The sequence below is a fragment of the Ostrinia furnacalis genome, unplaced genomic scaffold (genome assembly GCF_004193835.3).
Source record: "Ostrinia furnacalis isolate ACB-3 unplaced genomic scaffold, ASM419383v2 OfSCF4444, whole genome shotgun sequence".
Classification (NCBI taxonomy): Eukaryota; Metazoa; Arthropoda; class Insecta; order Lepidoptera; family Crambidae; genus Ostrinia; species Ostrinia furnacalis.
The window spans coordinates 352,438-371,683 of NW_021134683.1; the positions used below are offsets into that span (position 1 = coordinate 352,438).

The 19,246-nt window shown below is 35.8% G+C and overlaps 1 protein-coding gene across 1 annotated transcript; it reads right to left on the reverse strand.

Moving 5' to 3' along the window:
• Nucleotides 1-6,086: 6,086 nt before the first annotated feature.
• LOC114359513 (uncharacterized) lies at nucleotides 6,087-16,953 on the reverse strand. Its single transcript, XM_028313945.1, has 5 exons — nucleotides 16,868-16,953; nucleotides 16,644-16,774; nucleotides 14,337-14,450; nucleotides 12,007-12,096; nucleotides 6,087-6,181 (listed from the first exon to the last, which is right to left on the reverse strand). Exons 1-5 carry the CDS (start codon nucleotides 16,926-16,928, stop codon nucleotides 6,101-6,103), a joined length of 477 nt encoding a protein of 158 aa, XP_028169746.1. The 5' UTR covers nucleotides 16,929-16,953; the 3' UTR covers nucleotides 6,087-6,100.
• Nucleotides 16,954-19,246: the final 2,293 nt, after the last annotated feature.

Sequence of the window (19,246 nt, forward strand, 5' to 3'; positions counted from 1 at the left end):
CACAAAATATTCAATTCAATGCGCTTAAAATGAAACAGGTATTACTCGTATTAGATAGATAATAAAATGTTTAAATATCTATAGGTATTCCGCTGTAACAACAACAAAAAAGGATAGCTTGATAGCATTCATGGTATGGTGTATGGTTCAAGAAACGAAAGAGGAAGGGAAAGTGAAACAGTTTTATGCTGCTGCCTGCGAGAAGGATAATATGAAATGAGCACTAAGCAAACCTCTGGGAAATAAATTCGTAAACAGTAGGGTACGTCTGGGATATACGCCCAAGCGGGATAGAGTTCTCGAATCGACTGCGTGAATACTAAGGTGCGCGAGTATGAGATTGTCTTATAATATGAACGCACTCCCCCCACACCACAGTCTGCAACAAAACTGGCACGCGTGGATGTGCGTAGTATCGATAATGACAGCAACAAGATAAGCAGGCGTGATTTTCATTCCTCTACAACTTTGGATGTAACAAGTAAGTTTGTTTTATTTTAACTTCTAAGTAAGGGGTAGGGTGTGTAAATTGTTATCAGTTGAATTTTAATGATAAAATATTAATATTTGACTTCCTTTTTATACAAGGCATCTATCCCTGCGAGTAGGGATATGAGCCCCTATAAATTTTGGGATATATGCCCCTAAAGGTAGTAGCGCCCGGAGAGGCTTAGTTCAAACGATCATAGCAAATGTTGTGATAGGGATAGAGACATGCGATTTTTGGTTTTACGAAGGTAATACGATAGAAAATAATACAACGTAATAAAAACCACCGGTTATAGGGGCATTTTTTGGAGAAATTTATCAAATAACCAAAAAAACACGAATTCAAAGGCAGATTTTTTTCAAAAAGTATCATTTTTTATTATTTGTTGGCCTTTTTTGTGTATTTTATGTATTTTTTGAGTATCGCCTGTTATTTAGCATTATTACTGTTTTTATTTTATCAGGATATACCGCTTAGTTTAAAAGTTATTACGTTTTCTTTACAATAAGTAATTCGAAGAAAAAAAATTCTATAATTTAAAAAAAAAATCTCAAAAATATTTAGACCTCTTTTTTGTCGATAAAAATAGGTCTAGTTTCATCTATTTTCATATGTACACTTTAACGTGACTCGCACTGTATTTTAATGTTTATTATATTATGTTTCAGATTGAAAATGCCAACTGCGTATCATTACTTGGACCGAGGAAGAAATGCAAGATAGGCAAATTAGCGTCAATGATATATCCAGAAGACATGGAATACCAATTGCTTCATCCGATGGATCTTTCTAATGTTTTACCTAATTAGAATGCCTTTTTGGTAATGTGATTACCTAGATGAGGATTACGTTATTACTAATTTACCTAGTACCTAATTTTATGGGTTAATTTGTTATGTTTTAAGTGCCAATGTAAAACTTTGTTTATGTGAACTTTTAAAATGGACAATAAATAACGAAAAAATAATCGTGTTGAATAAAATGTTAGTTTTCTTGCAAAAGGCATCTATCCCCTACCGAACATAGCCTGGGGCACATATCCGGCATTTGGGGCGTATATCCCGGTATGCAGTTTTAATTTCTACTCCAAATATACAGTTTATTTATACAGGGTGGAAACGATAAGTGATCTCACTCGATTATTTCTAAACCATACAAGATATCGAAAAACTGGTTCCTGATCCTGAAAGTGCTTTACGAGCTCTTTCAAACGGCACCAATAACAGGTTACAGAATAAACTGGATCTATCCGAAAATTCAATGTTTCCGGCTTCCATACATTTGGTACAGCCTCATAATATTAAAAACTACAGAAGGTATCGTAAAACTGGTTACTGATCCTAAAAGTGCTTCACGAGCTCTATCCAACGGTATCAATATTAAGTTACAGAATAAACTGGATCTATCCAAAAATCCAATGTTTCCATCCCCCATACATTTATACTACCACAGTCATGGCACTCATCTCTTGATACTTGATACAACACTTTATAGCAAGTAAAGCCTAAAACTAATTTTTTCCTTGAATAATTTTAAATAAAAATGCAATTTACGAGTTTTTTTTAGGTTCATTATTTAATTTTTTAAAAATTACACTTAATATTGTGTAGTTGGCATACATTTAGTATGGAAGCTGGAAACATTGAATTTTCAGATACTTCCAGTTTATTCTGTAACCTGTTATTGGTACCGTTTGAAAGAGTTCGTAAAACACTTTCAGGGTCAGTAACCAGTTTTTAGATATCTTGTATGGTTTAGAAATTATCGAGTGAGATCACTTATCGTTTCCACCCTGTAGATTACACTCCAAAAACAAAAAAACTTGATTAAATAAACGACCGAGGTCAGCGCCCATATGAAAATCATGTGCGTATTTTTTGTCTCCTAATAAGGAGACTCCCGGACTTACCCTATATGGGTGATTCTTTCACGGAAGACGTCGTAATCCGCTTTGTTGAAGATCCTTGAAAGTCACTTTTAAAAGTAGAACCTTTTGCGGCAATTAGACCATACCTATTGTTTCATGTAGGTGTATAATGTTCACCTTTTTAGAATAAATATAAAGAGCAGACATACAAAATCGAAAATATATCGTTGCTATGTATTAGTTTATGGAAATAAGTAATAAGTAGTATAGCCATAAGACAAAACAGCAGCGGAAAATCTGACAAGAAAAAATCTGACCAGAAGTTGGGTACGCCCATGGTGTAATGAATATTATAAACGAAGGAAGGTGAAAGGCGAAAGAAAAAGATTTACCTACCTAGTCTGATTTAAAACCGTCCGTGCTCTAGAAAGACTACGTGTACTAGTTTTAGTTACAAACTAGACTAGCTAGCTAGGGAGGTTAAATGAAAGTAAATTATAAAAACTTACATAAATTATTATTGCCTTGGCTGTCATTGAAGTGCGGTCCCATCGTTGTGGTTGCACAGGTTGACTGATCTTCAAAAATGGTATTATTGTTCTCCTCGTAATAAATTCCAGCGACATTTTCCCGTAAAGCTTTGATGTATTCTTTAAAGGTAAATTACCATTTCCAAGACGAACAGTTTGACTTATATTACTAATATCACAGAAGCACGAATCGTTACTGAATTCATTCTAGTCCCTACCTGTTTTAAGTAAATCAACTAAAACTAGTGCTTCTTTTATACTGCTATCATCCGAATCGCTGGAAATATTCGCGCGAGCAACACAACAAATACATGAAATTATTAAAGATAAAAACTTTTTCCTGTGTATAGTCATAACTAGAATTTCATTGTTTTGACGATAACACATAAGTAAACTTTATGGCCATGATAATATTTTTAATCTTTATTATTCCATAAACATAAGAATATAAACATACATACGATATACTTTTTAATACGATTTCAATAAAAGTGATTTTTGTGCTGCGGTTCACTGTTTTTTTTTAATCTATGTGTGGTACGGCAATACCATAACGGACAAGACTGACAATGATTCTAATCAATAAATGATTCTTTCTTCTAACTTATTTGTTATCCTTACTACGAACTAGAGATATAAAGTTGAGTGTCAGTGAAACGTTTATCATTTCCTTCCGAATCCTTTAAGAGATCCCAAGTGAGCTAGTTTTACTACCATGGTCTAAGTTTCGACTCCGAACTGTTGGACCGCACTGATTTGAAAACTAGATTATTGAGGTACTATGGCCAGTGTTGCCATCGTAGTGATTTTGTCACTAGATCTAGTGAATTTTAGGAATCGACAGTGATTTTCTAAAGAAAAAATCACAAAAAAATATCTGATGATTTCTAATGTTATTTTCCGAATGTTGTGTTTTGGATTCGGGTTAAAGTAAAATATACACCGCCAAGTAAAAATTACCTACGAATTATTCTCGTTTACAGCTTTTAATAAAGGAACAAAATTATTTAGGCACCTTAGAGTAAATTTTATGGAAAATCCAAATATTTATTTATTATACCTTTATTAAGGCAATGCTACAATATTGTTAAATACTCAACGAACGACTGGCTCAAACTCAAAAGGGCTTGCACCCAGAGCCGTAAAGCACAATAATTAAAAAAATGAGCAATCGGTCAAATAGTGAGCCAAGGTCGCCACGCGCGGGGACCGAGGTGGTCGCCAATTTGCGCGCGCGAACTCATATGAGAGGCTAAAACCTAACATTAGTAAAGTTAGTATTGCAGGCGAAAGTTGAAGCATACTGCTTAACTGCTTACCTTAATTTCGAACTCCTCCTATTTTCTTCTGATTAATTTCGTTGCGGGTCCAATGACAGTTTAACTTTCCCCCGGGACAAACTTGACCTTCATTGGTTGGGTTTTTGTGGCGGTCAAGCTGTAGATCCTGGCTACACAGGAGTTGCAGTGGTGGGAACGAGAGGTGGGAATAGTCCCGTGCTTAACTGCTTATTGTAATTATTCAAGTCAAGATCTTACTTTCCTTTGGGTTTTGTGGAGTATTTTTTTCCAATGAGGGCTATCGTTTTTATACTTAACAGTTGGCACCCCTGGCGATTGACAGGACCTTACTCTACAGTGGCGCCATCTTGATGAGTGCAAATGCGATAGTCCTCCTACCACTTTCGCGCTCACCAGTTGGTGCCACTGTCTTCGCTACTAGCAAGTGACAGGACCTCACTCTACAATGGCGCTAACTGGTGAGCGCTAAAACGATAGCCCTCATTGCCATGGACGACGTGCCAGTGAAAAAAGACTTTTTATTCTTAAAAATATCGGCAAGAATGGGAAACCCAAGAAGAATTCAAAACTGAGTTACGGCCTGTAGCAAACGTTCCTCAAAAAGCCTTTTGTACTTTGACCATTTTCTGCCGGCTTCTAAAATTAGTACAAATAAATTAAAAGTTGAAGGAATATTGTCTCTGCTCATTGTAGAACACAGATCTATGTAATTGACCATTTAACTGAAGCTTTAAAAATTGTATCACTGATTCAAAAAGTGTTATTCACATCAAAATGCACAGAACGAAATGCAGCGCGGTAATAAATAATGTGTTAGCTCCAAACTCCACACTTCAAACAAATGCTATTCGATTATATTGGATCACAAAAGTTCACTGACCTCAGTGTATCAAAATTATTGGGCATAGTAATTCGATATTTTAGTTGCACGCAAAATAAAGTGGTATCTGCATTTCTAGCGTGGTTCTAATACCACTGAAGAACGCGGATGCTCTTGGAATGAGGGTTTTCGCGAATATATTCTACGTATTGCCATCTGGCGGATTTTTCATTCGCGAAAACCCTCATTGTTACTGCCTTGGTAAACTTACAAGCACATGGTATTCTATTGAAAAACTTAATTGGAATTGGAGTGGATAATGCCTCTGTCATGACGGGAGTCAATAACGGTGTACATAATATTTTAAAAACTAAATATGGCTCAACTAATTTAATTCTAGTCAGTGTGTCAGTTGTGTTTGCCATTCATTGCAATTGGCAGTGTCAGTCACATGCATCCGAGCAAACATTACCGCGAAACATAGTTTCTCATTAGAGAAACCTATAATTGGTTCTCACATTTGCAGTGATGAGTATAAAGATATATATGAGACAATAAATTGTGACGAGCGACCTTTAAAAACATTGCGCTCTTGTGATACTCCTTACTATTGAACAAACAGTGACCAGAATATTGTCTCAATGGGATGAACTGAAATTGCATTTCTCTTTGAACGAACATAATTGCTACACAGCAGAGTTGCTTAGTTCGATGTATAAGGTGAGAGTGAGAGCCTTCAAGGAATCGCCTTTATATGAGCTTTTTAAAGAGCTTCTTGAACGATCCCTAAATCTTGTGATATTTCAGACCAAAACTAGTGAAAAAGTTTTCTGCAAGGTGGTAACACTGACTATGGCACTTGCGTGAAAATATACATAGTTATAACTTCATTGACAAACAAAAACACAACCGATTTTTTACTAGGGTAAAGCGATTGACATAATCATTAACCACATCAAGCGCCTCTGATAGTTAACTCGCACATTAGATCATGGTGATACTATCTATACCCTGTTCAAAGTAATAATTTAAACTACACATATTTAGGAAATCTATATTAATAACTATTGATTGCTGTTTCGAGGTCATTTATTAATCGTCCACCCAAAAGTTGCTGATATCGTTGAATGGCGACTGAAGTTCAGCTACTTCTCCCGACTTGCCGTCTCCCGTCTGTCGTAAAAAAATATATGTTGAAGAAGTATTTTGCAAATAGCGCCGAAAAATTTTAGTATTAGTAACCTTAAGGCGGTTATCACACTGCGCCGCGCTCCGCCGCGGAGCGCGGGGCGACAGATTTAATCATTGTATGCAAGTACCTCAGGTTGTATAGAAAACACGCGCGGCATTTCACACTGACAACGCGTCCTCGCGCGTGATTTTGTATATGAAAATCACGCGCTCCGCGGCGGAACGCGGCGCAGTGTGATAACCGCCTAACAGTATATTTATTTACGCACCCCAGTAAAATGTTTGCCCCAGACCGAAAAAATGGTGGACTACACGATTAAACGCAAGGTTTAAATAATAATAGTAAAACAGTTTAATAACCAAACCAAAACTCATTAAAATTAAATCCCACTAATATTATAAATGCGAAAATTTGGATGTCCGGATGTTTGTTACTCTTTCACGCAAAAACTACTGAACGGATTTCGCTGAAACTTTACAGTCTTATTGTCTATAACCCAGAATAACATATAGGCTATAATTTATGACGATCTGTGACAAACAAAATTTCATGCGGGTGAAGCCGCGGGCAAAAGCTAGTAATTTATACAACGTGTCCCAAAATTCAAGGATAAGCCGGCGCCGCAGGATGGACGTAGTCATGACTACTTTAGGAAAAATAAGAAAAAAAATCTATCTCGATTATTTTTTAAGTTACACAATAAATTATGAAATTCGTCGAAAATTTACGCCCCTTATGATATTTTACGATACCGCGACCACAATTTTTCAAATATTTCTGTTTTTCTGTTTGTATCGGCAACCTAAGTAGTGTTGCTGTCCATCCCAACTCTTAAAACCCCCAAAATCCTTGCAGTTTTTACACAAAAGTTAATCAAAACATGTTATTTCCTTAAAATTTTGAACGATTTTTACTTTCACTCCACTTTGACTCATCGTTTGGTAAAAAAAAGTATGAACACTACTGCGGCAAGTTTTTTTTATAAAGTTGACGCAACTATCCAAGATTCTAAAAGGGTATAATACTCTATGCAACCTAGTCGCAAAAAAGATATGCGTACCATTTTTACAAGCACTTCGCTTGTTAGTTAGAGTGGGATAAATCTTGCAGCTGAATTTAAAACCAGTTCTCCTCAACCAATTGAGCTGAAATTGGGTATACTTGTGTAAGTACGATGATAATGCAGTATTATGGTACCATTGAGCTGGATGGAGTCTGGAGGTGGCCATAGGAACTTCTAAACGAAACGGCGGAATTACATCTAGTTTGGGTTCGTTGGACTTGTCTTCCCGAGCATGAGACATTGGGCCATGAGATTGAGAAATAACTAAAAAGTTTAGAATAAAGTTGTAATAAAAAAAAAACTTTTATAAAAACAAGCTTGACTTCATCATCAGGACCCTGGACATCATCTAGCACTAAAGTGCTCGAAAAGACAAATCCAACGAACCCAAACTGGATGAAGATTCATCTGACATTTTCCAAAATAGTTTCATTGATTACTACGCAAAACGACCTGTTGCCTTATAAGATATTAGTTTAGCTTACTTTGCAGCCTATTTTGTTTATTCTAAACGTTGTCCACTTTTGTCACGTATACCAGTGACTCAACCAAATAGTAGTCCAAATAGTAACTGTTCTCAAAACGACATAGATGAAATGATTGGTAATTGGTGGGCATTAGAAGACAATCTAGGATTTATACGACGAAAAGCAAGTTCAAGGATAATTCGCTTCAGACGTTTTAGTTTTTTAGACGATCCAGATAATTTTTATAGAGAACAGCTTATGCTGTATATTCCTTGGCGTAACGAAGAAATATAATACATATAATAATAAAACTTGAAAGCGAACAATTTAATAAATTAGGAGGACCAAAACAATTTGAAACATTAAAATTAATAGCCATAAGAAATTCAGAGTTAATTCAAGAAAGTAAAGAAGAATTTACCGGAAGGGGACTTAATGAAAATCCTTTTAATGATTTTGAATTTGAGACACAGATAGGAGATGTCACTGAAGACTTGATACCCGGTGGTAATCCAGGACCACAATTAGACAGTGATAACAGCAACTATATAGCCTTACCTGCACAATTTACTGAGGATCAAGTATTAAACTTTGACCCGAAAACTTAATTCTGACCAAAAAGACATATTGTTTCACGTCACTGACAAAATGTCTGATTCGTCTTCTCCTATTTATCTGTTTGTGAGCGGTGGAGCTGGAGTCGGTAAAAGTATTTTAATAAGAGCCTTATTTCAAACATTAACACTTACTTTTAATAGAGAACCTGGTTCTAACCCAGATGACTTGAAAATCTTACTTACGGCCTTTACAGGAAAAGCTGCTTTTGGATTAGGTGGCCAAACTGTTCACAGTGCATTAGGTTTACCTATTTCACAAGCAGGAAGTATTTTACCTGAACTTTCACCGAGCGTTGCCAATACACTTGCAACAAAACTATCAAAATTACGTTTAACAATTATTATTGACGAAATTTCAATGCTTGGATCCAGAACTTTTCACCAAATAAACCGTCGGTTGCAGCAAATTTTTAACTCGTCAGTTTTATTTGCTGGAATATCTGTTATTGTTGTTGGTGACTTTAGACAATTACCACCAGTTGGTGACAACTGGGTGTTCCAACCTAGCTCACGAAATCCTCTTGCGCAAATTTCGGGGACACCTATTTGTGATCTATTTCTTCTTACAGAACTGAACCAAATAATGCGACAGAAAGACGATGTTGCCTTTGCTCTGGCTTGAAATAATTTAGCAAGTGGAACCATGACGAGTGACGATATCGAACTGTTTAGAAGTCGTTGTTTTAGTCTTTCTACTTTACCAGATGATGCTCGAGGCGCTGTCAATTTGTATGCTAGCAACCGTGAAGTAGACGACCATAACAGTAGAGTTCTGTCGACTATGGATAGTGAAGGTGCATTGTCATTAGCAATCGACTCTGTCTCAGGAGAACCAAATGTCACTATGAAGGAGAAAGCCTTAGAAACTGTTTCTAAGTTGTCAACTCAACAAACATATGGACTTCCTAAAAAAATCATATTGAAGGTAGGGGCAAAATATATGTTGACAATTAATATACTAGATACTGCTGATGGTCTAACAAACGATCTACTGGAGTATTAACAGCTATTGATTTTGCTATTAACAAAAAAACGGGTGAAAAACGAACGTTGCGGATTTGGTTGAATTTCAATGAAGCTATTATTGGCAAAATTAAGAGAAATAACGCTGTTAGTTCACTAAGTCGATATAAAAGTAGATTACATAGAAATTGGACTCCGTTAGAACCGGTCACATACACAATAAAAAGATACAAATCATCACACTTACAAGTTCGCAAAAGTCAATACCCATTAGTTCCAGCTGAAGCCATCACCATTCACAAAAGTCAGGGTACAACATTAGAACGAGTTGTTGTCCATTTAAAACCTACTATTCAAAGGTCTATGATGTATGTCGCTTGTTCTCGTGCGACTACAGCGCAAGGTCTATTTATAGTGACTGAATCATTCAAAGCACCCCGCCCTCCAACTAGTAAAGATGCTATTGTAAAAGAAATGGCAAAGTTACGCGAGAAACCAATAGTACCAATTTTTAAATTTCTTAGGGAGCGCCATAATTTCACACAGATTATGTACCATAACGTACAGTCTTTGAAAAAACACATAGGTACCAGATATAGCCAGTGACTCGCAAATATTAGCATCAGACGTTTATTTTACATCAGAAACTTGGAGTTGCAATGAGGATTCATTCTCTCTACCAAGTTTTGTAGAAATCGTTAGAACCAATGGACCTAAGCCAGCGGCGTCAAATCCTGGTTTCGGAATCTCAACTTACACATCACGTCTCCCAGAAGTTACTTCCAACAGTCCAGTACTTTTGGTCACGTTGAAGCAGTTTCATTTGAATATAATAATCATAGATTATTTGCATTATACAAATCGGTAGCGCATTTTCTTACATAACTTTTCAATTCTTATCATTGGAGGTCCGAAAATATTTCTCATACAATTTGATACCATAATGATCATTCTTCATAAAAAATTTAAAACCTACATATTTAAAAACATAATCATTGATATTCATAATATCACTAATCATACACTTAGTTTTTACTAATATTTGTTTTCATATATTTTTCTATACTAATGATCGAAACTCATAATCATTCGAATAAATAACTATAATATTCATAAATGTGATGTATCCTAATATTTGTTTTCATAAATTTATTACTCATAAGTGTATTTATCCATATTATTGAAAATCATGATGTCTATATTCGTATTAAATCGTATTTTAACATTAAATTAATTTGAAATGGTCCAAAACAGGCAATATTTTGTGCCACAAAACTAACGTGACAGAAACGAATCGCTGCAAAACCGACTCCACGTAGTCTTGTCTGCCCTACCCCTAGAGTGTAATTTAAAAGCCGGAGGCGCGGAGGGAGGGCAGCCCTCGCCCGCTGTAACGAGGCTCAGGCGCCCGGGTGAGCTGGAGCGGCTGAGGCTGGTCGCCGAGGCGCCGAAGGCGCCGATGGCGATCCAAAAAGCCGAAGCTGCGGAAGCAAGCGTGGGTGCCTGAGCCTCGTTACGCAAGGGCGGAAGGGCTGCACATCCCGCAGCGCCGGAGACGAGGAGATACCAATGCATGCTGCATGCTTGCTTTCATGCTGCATGCTCTGCATGCTTATCTACTCTATTAAATTATATATGATTTTTTTAAAGATACGAGTATGTCTGTTATAAAGTAAATTATTCTGAACAACAACATTATGAGTTGAAGTATGTTCTTAGTAACAACATTATTAATTAAAACAATATGATCAATGAATGTTATGAAGAAAAAATATCTGAAAATAAAAATTATGTATTTAAATGGTTCTTGGTAGTAACATTATTATTACTAACTGTTATGAGCTCCTGTTATGATAAAAAAATTATGATTACTAACTGTTATGAGCTCCGATGGTAGTAATAAAAATGTATGAATAAAAAAAGTATGAAAAATAAAATTATGAAGAGAGATTATTATGAACACAAATCGGTAGTAAGACAAAGAATAGGATTTAGAATTTTATGTGAGCCAATATAGAACCATACAAATCACCCAGATGTACAAACAGAACTTTCCTGGAGTTCATAAACAAAATTGTTTTTTGCAACAATACGTCAAGATTACTTTTTGGTGACTTCAACGAAGATTTTTTAAAAGACAATTGTATACTGTCATTCATGCAGAACGCTGGATACAGGACGTTATTACCACCTTGTTTCTGACTAGTTTTCTTAGAGTATTATACCATTTTGGAATCTTGGCTAGTTGCGTCAACTTTATAAAAAACTTGCCGCAGTAGTATTCATACTTTTTTTTTACAAAACGACGAGTCAAATTGGTGTGAAAGTAAAAATCGTTCAAAATTTCAAGGAAATTACATATTTTGATTAACTTTTGTGTAAAAACTGCAAGGCACTACTTAAGTTGCCGATACAAACAAAAAAACAGAAATATTTGAAAAATGGTGGTCGTGGTAATTTTAAATATCATAAGGGGTGTCAATTTTCAAAGAGTTTCATAATTTATTGTGTAACTTAAAAAATAATTAAGATATATTTTTTTGTTATTTTTTTTTTGTTATTTTTCCTAAAGTAGTCATGACTATGTCCATCCTGCGGCGCCGGCTTATCCTTGAATTTTGGGACACGTTGTATATTTAATTAAAATTAGTTACAAATTCAGTTCATCCGGTTTTACTTGTATGTAATGTACTTACATTAGTTTTCGTTCTAGGTAACAAGCCATTTTTTCGGAAGGCGACAAGTGTAACTGGTTTCGGCCTTCTTTCAAAGGGTTCAAAATATCCCTGAAATGTAAACAATTTAAGTAAAACATAATTTGTCAATTAATTCACTTAATATAACTTGTTATTGTGTTTTTCCTCAGATTTTAAAAAATACAGAATAACGTCGATTTGTCGAGGAATTCGACTCTGTAGACTACGGTTCATATTTTCCGTACAACACTGATTGGAGCCATACCAATTTTTATCGTGTGGTCAACATAAAACATCAGGGTGCAGCAGACTCTGTAGTTGAAAAATCTGGTGTACGAACCAGAAATTCAGCTTTTGAGCAATATGTATAAAGTAGACACTCTAACGCGAAGGCACATTCACCATACTATGAAGGCACATTTTGGGCTAATCTGGGTTCTAAGACTGGGTTCTGACTACAGAGAACTTCCACAGTATGGAGATTGGAGATTCAAAAGGACTAGTTTCTCAGATTACTGGAAGCCCTTTAACAAATAATATTGAGACTAATCCAATAGTCGGGCCATTATTAGAAATGAAATCCTTTCAATTTCAAAAGAGAAATACACAATCCTTCAACCGTTTGTTTCGCGATTACGACAGAACATTGGAATAGTGTCCACATTAATGAATTGTGAATGTTCTTCTAAATTTTATAACGACAACTTGAGGACACCCAGAATTTAAAAATAGTTTTAGAGGAAGGAACGTTACAAGTCATTATCACACAACTCAAAAAGGATGATAGAGACGAGCCATTAAAGGAAACTACTCGTATGTTCCAAAAAAAACCCACCTTCTAGTAGGATTAAATAAATTAATCAGAGGGTTTCATGTTCATATCACCAGTGAGATTATGAGGCTACAAAAGGGACAAATACTTAAAGGACAAATATTTTATTCGTGAAAACCACCAATCATGTATGGATGTCGCAGTCGGATTGTATAATCCGCCGTTTTACATTACAGCTAGGCATTTTCTGTTACGGCTCTAAAATCAAAATCATTTATTCAGTTTAGACCACAAGTGGCACTTATGAACGTCAAAAAAAAGAAAAGGTAGCCCTTATAGGGCACTTTACATGATTCCTTATCTGTCTCTGTTTTGTAATACGGCGGCTTACCGTTTAGCCGGATTGAATACGGCTGAATGAAAATCCGCCGGAATGTATTCGGCGCCAAAGCCAAACGTTCTAGGTACAATACGGCTAGCCGTAATGTAAAACAGCTTGTTATTCATTACCCGCCGCTTTGACAGTTTTTAGTTCCCATTTTCAATACCGTGACGCTGCCTGACATAACAACAACAATGGAGTTGGATACAGAAAGTGTATTGCTAAATTGCGGAGTTATTTGTGAGTTTCATAAAGAAAACGTGATAAACATGTCTGTCGACAGTGACTTTAAAACCAATATTAATGTGCAATTAAAGAATTTCTATTCTTCTCAATCAAAAAAAAATCAAAATCAAAAGCATTTATTCAGTTTAGACCACAAGTGGCACTTATGAACGTCAAAATATTATTATAGAAAATAATAAAAAAAGAAAAGGTAGCCCTTATGGGGCACTTTACATGTCTCCTTATCTTTTGTGTCTATGTGTTCTACATTGTAGAAAAACCGTGGAGAAGGGACCGAGTTTTAGAGGTTATAACCCACATCAAAACAGCTAAAGTGGCTATGAATTCTGATCTTCAGCGGTATCCTATAATATTATTGATGTAAAAATATGACATTATGACTGGCCACAGCAACGGTAAAGATTATTTAGTATTAAAGAAAAATAACCCAGAAAAAATACTAAAACTTTATGTACCTATTTGTTTTGAGTTACCTTTTGTTTTGAGATGGCTGTCCCTTGTGATTATTTAAATTATATTCAAAGACTTAAGCCAAATATCAAATTATTTCTTAAAATGTTTAGAAAAGTTTATTTGTTTTAAGTTAGGTACTTGTTTTTGATGGCTGTCCCTTGTGATTTATAATAAAGTAAAAAAAAATACTCTAGCTAAATATATTAATTAGTGTACAGTAACGAAGATAATAATTCTTACTTAATCACTAAGGAATATCGTAAGAAATCTATCGGGTAAACGTTGAATTGCCGTTTTACAAAACAAAGCTGTAATGGAAAATGCTTAGCTGTGATGTAAAACGGCGGATTATACAATCCGACTGCGACATGGATATGTACACATGGCCACACTGTTAACTATCCATTTACACGTATAAATATATTTTAATGAGCCTAGTTAAACATGTTTATAGCAATAAAATATATGTACTCGTACCTTACTGAAATAGGGATCAAATCCCAGTGTCAATGTTTTAGCCAATCTCGTCAAAGAATGAGCTGGTTTCATTACTACTCGCCTTGTCCCAGCGTCACCAGGTACGTGAGATTGCTGTAAAATGTTAATAAATGTAAAAAAAAAAACAGTTTTTGACCACTATAAAACGAAGCATGTACCAATAAGTGGAAGAAATCTTTTTTACAAATTGTATACTTTTATTTATTTTTTGAAGATTCTATTTATGTTACGGTAAGTGTGATTATTTGAAGTTAGTAATAAATTGGCTATCGTGATTTAAAAGTGCCTTTCCATCGCCACAAAAGAGAGCATGAACCTGGATGACGAATGTACAAAATGACATGAAAGTATTGGGACTCCACAAATAAAAAATCCGGACCCGCATAACGGGATAAGGCGAGGCAGCAGAAGAAGACTAAAAAATCTATCATTATTAATAGAATACCAAAAGTTAAAGTAAAAGTAAAAAAATAATCACATTCATGAGTTTAATCTTAGTACACATGCGTGCGAAACTTATAAAAAATTGCGCTCGCCAACCCGCCTGCCAAGCGTGGCGAGTATCGGCAATGATCCCCCAATGAGGAACACAACAGCGACCAGGCTCCCAGTCTCCGGTGGCCCCGCTGTTCCTGACTATATAGCCAGGTGGGTTGGGTGGAACGGGGGTATGACGTACTAATGTCGTATAACAGCGTAAACTGGTATCGAACAAAACCTAATATGCCTAGCAAATGTGATAACTTCATTTTGGAAATACATATGTTGACATTTTGGGAACTTGACTTTCTGGGAACTTGACATTGTGTGAGTTTGACATTGTGAGAGTTTACACCGTCCATGGTTTTATATTCTGGAAATTTGACATTCTGGGAGTTTTACTTTCTAGGTATTTGACATACTGGGATCTTGACATGGGGATAGCCGGGTGGGATGGGTGGAACGGGGGGAATTGAAATGTTCCTCTAATCCCACCTGGGTGGGATGGGAAGAGTGTATTTTTTTTCCACTCCTCCCACCCTGGCGGGATGGCCAGGTGGGATAGGTGGAATAGGGGAAAATATTGATACCTACATTTTATGATGTTCTTGTTTGATTTCAACAAAACCAAAGAATAATTGCTTGCTGTTAACATTTCTTTCACATATTACTAGTGAAGAAGATTTAGACAATCTTCAAGACCCATAAGATGCCATTCATCATCATCATCATTATCATCATTTCAGCCATAGGACGTCCACTGCTGAACATAGGCCTCTCCTAATGCTTTCCACGTTGATCGATTGGTAAGATTACCATTATTGTTGTCGATGTATCTGACTTTTCGCACCACACATCGGACGTGCACCTGGTTGGTACGCATTATGAACAAATTAAACCTGAATCACAAAGTGACTCTAAGATTATTACCTTAAACCAGGAAGATTCTAAAGAAACTTCTAACGACGATGCCAATAGGAAAGAAATTAATATCGCCTCGGAAAGCCAAAATATTGATACCTACATTTTGCCATGTTCTTGTCTGCTTTTAGCAAAAACAAAGAATAAAATTTATTTTGCATGTAAGTTTCTTTTAGATAAGTACTTGTACAATTTTATGACTTTTACCGATATAAATTTACTAATAACAACTGCAAAAAGTAATAATGAATATAATTTTATATTCACATGTTTAGTAAATAATGCGGTTACTTATAATAAGTTGTGATTACATAATTGAAAATTATTAATCATATTCAGTTAATCACAATCTCCGTAAAATATAAACGGATCTACGAATCGGTCTTTTATTTTCAAAGCATTTTTATGATGAAGAGATATAAAATAATACCAACAAAATTATTATTATTGAGAAGGTACGTAAATATCTTTCCATCGAAGACATGACGTAACTTATGATAGAACATACATACGAATTTTATGGTAAAACAAATCTACATAGGGCTAGATTTTAATAATGTTGATATACCCAAATATATTTTTAATTCTAATCTTATTTTAATTACTTTCTTACTCCCAAAATTTATTAACTCGCACCATATGCGGTATTATACAGAGCTCAGATCCTATCGTTATAATCTTTCAAAAACAGCCTGGATCCCACTTTAGGGTCCCGGGTTTTGCCTGTGTCAGGGATGACAGGGACTACGGAGGTAGCTCCCTTCTTATCAAAAAATCATATTTTTACTCCTCACTTCCTATCCCTCCTCACAGCCCATAAACAAAACAATACAAAGACACTTGCCTACAATTTACGTATCATCTTTAAATATATTTAAAACTTACATGTGCTTCCGGTTGATAAACCCACAGCGAATTTAAAATTGGATTGGACCCAACAGAGTCTAATTTAGAAACGTCTTTTGCCGATCCTGCTGGAGGTTGAACATCTTTAGAACTGGCCGGGTCCTTAGTCGCTATAGAAAAAAAGTATTTATGAGTTTGTTTGTCGTTAATTTACAAAGTTTTGTTATGAATTGATGAATGCTTAACAATATGGAATAACTCACTTTCACTTGAAATTACTTTGATTATCAAACTTGAAACTATTATTGCCATTATACAATGCATTTTTAAGTTTGTCTCAGTCAGAGCGCGCTTGAACACCAAATGACAATATAGCAGCCTTCACATAAGTCTTTAAGTATGAAGGAAACAACGGTTTTATTCCGAGAAAAAAAATGTTTACCTTTGCACGGCGACACGATAATTTCTTCCAAAGAAAAGTGCTGGTTTTCATTCAGTATTATTCGCAGAACTAAACAAACCTCGAGGATCATTTCTACAAAAGTGACTAGCGATGCAACGCTGGTTCTTTCACGGACTGCCAGAAATTCTATGATTAACGGCATAAATTGTTTTGTTGAAATAAATAATCGATTGTACTACTAAGATTTTCATAACATAATGATGTAACTAACGTGGCTTTAAAGGTAAACGTAATATGTCATCGTCATTCAACGTATGTTACGAGTGTGCGAGTGATGTCACCAAAATTTACGATAATTACCAACTTCCAGATATTGGGCAAACGCAAACTAATAACAGAACGAGAATCAGTTGGACCTTCAGTATACGGGTAATTTTACAATACTTTAGTTAATGTAAATTACATTATGCACGTTTACTAGCAGAATTTATATTATCAATATAAACGGACCGACATTAATGAACATCAGGAGACTAGAACTAAGTGCTATGCACATATACGTGAAAATGCATCATAGTGAAAATTCTGGTAAAAATCCACACAGCTATTCAGGGCTACGAGGGCTGCACTAAAAGTATCGGGAATGGAATATTTCCACTATTCCAGTCATATTAAAATCTATTTAATTGCAAACTCCAGGGTTTTAAAAATCGTATACCATTTATTTATTTAAAAAAAGATTCTCGGTCGTATCACAAGGTCTTGTCAAACTTGTTTAGTCGTTGAGAAAATGGAATTGACTCGAGAAAATTCAAGAGCGATGATTTATTATGACTTTTGAAGTGGTTTAACACAAAAACAGTGTGTTGACCGGATGATTTCTGCATTTGGTAATGAAGCCCCATCCAAAACCACAATTTATCGCTGGTTTCCTGAATTTCAACGTGGACGTGTCAAGCTCAGTGATGATCCCCGTCAAGGTCGTCCAAAAACTGCAGTCACCTAAGAAAACGTTGATGCTGTGCGTAAGCTGATTGAAGAAGATCGACATGTGATATACCGCGAAATTCAGGCAACTTTAGACATTGGCATGAGTCAAATACAAATAATCTTGCATGAACAATTAGGTGTAAAAAAGTTGTTTTCCCGATGGATACCGCATTCGCTCTGTGAAGAGCAAAAAGCGGCTCGCGTTACTTGGTGCGTCAGAACTCTCGGGAGATTACATGCAGGATCCTCAAATGCTGTATACAACATCGTATCAGGTGACGAATCATGGATATACGCGTACGAACCCGAAACAAAAAACCAGTCACGAGTTTGGGTGTTCGAAAATGAATTAAAGCCAACAAAAATTGTTCGTTCACGGAGTGTTGCAAAAAAAATGGTGGCCACGTTTGTCTCCAAAACCGGCCATGTTGCGACTATTCCTCTTGGGGGACAAAGAACGGTTAATGCAGATTAGTATGCTAGCATTTGTTTGCCACAGGTCGTTTCTGAACTCCGTAAAGAGAACTGCAACCGCCGCATCATCCTCCATCACGACAATGCGAGTTCTCACACCGCGCACTGAACAAAAGAGTTTTTAGAGCAAGAAAACATAGAATTATTAGTCCATCCGCCGTACAGCCCCGACCTAAGCCCTAATGATTTCTATACTTTCCCTAAAATAAAGAATAAATTGCGTGGTCAGAGATTTTAATCACCTGAAGAAGCTGTGGAAGCCTACAAAACGGCCATTTTGGAGACCCAAACTTCCGAATGCAATGGTTGCTTCAATGATTGGTTTCGTGTATGGAAAAATGTGTCAAAGTTCGCGGAGAATACTTTAAAAAGCAATAAATACATTTTTAAATAGTAATGTTGTTTCACTTCCTTGATTCCCGAAATTTTCAGTGCCGCCCTCGTAAACCAGCAAATTCACCAAAACAATGAAAGCACGATTTTATAAGACAAATGAACATATAATGAACAAATGAACATATAATTTTCTGGGTATAGAAGAAGAAATCCTTGATCATAATAAAATACCGGAAGCCCTTCAAAATCCTCCGAGATCACACAAAATACAGCAGGGATCGTACAAACGTGTTTTAACAAATATTATGTCAATGGATCACTTGAAACGCAGGAAACCGTGATAGTAAAAAGAAATCGACCATTATTTCCACCAGCGTTATGTGGACAGTTTCCGATCACACACTTTGTTCCAAGAACACAATATGCATTGGAATCTTGG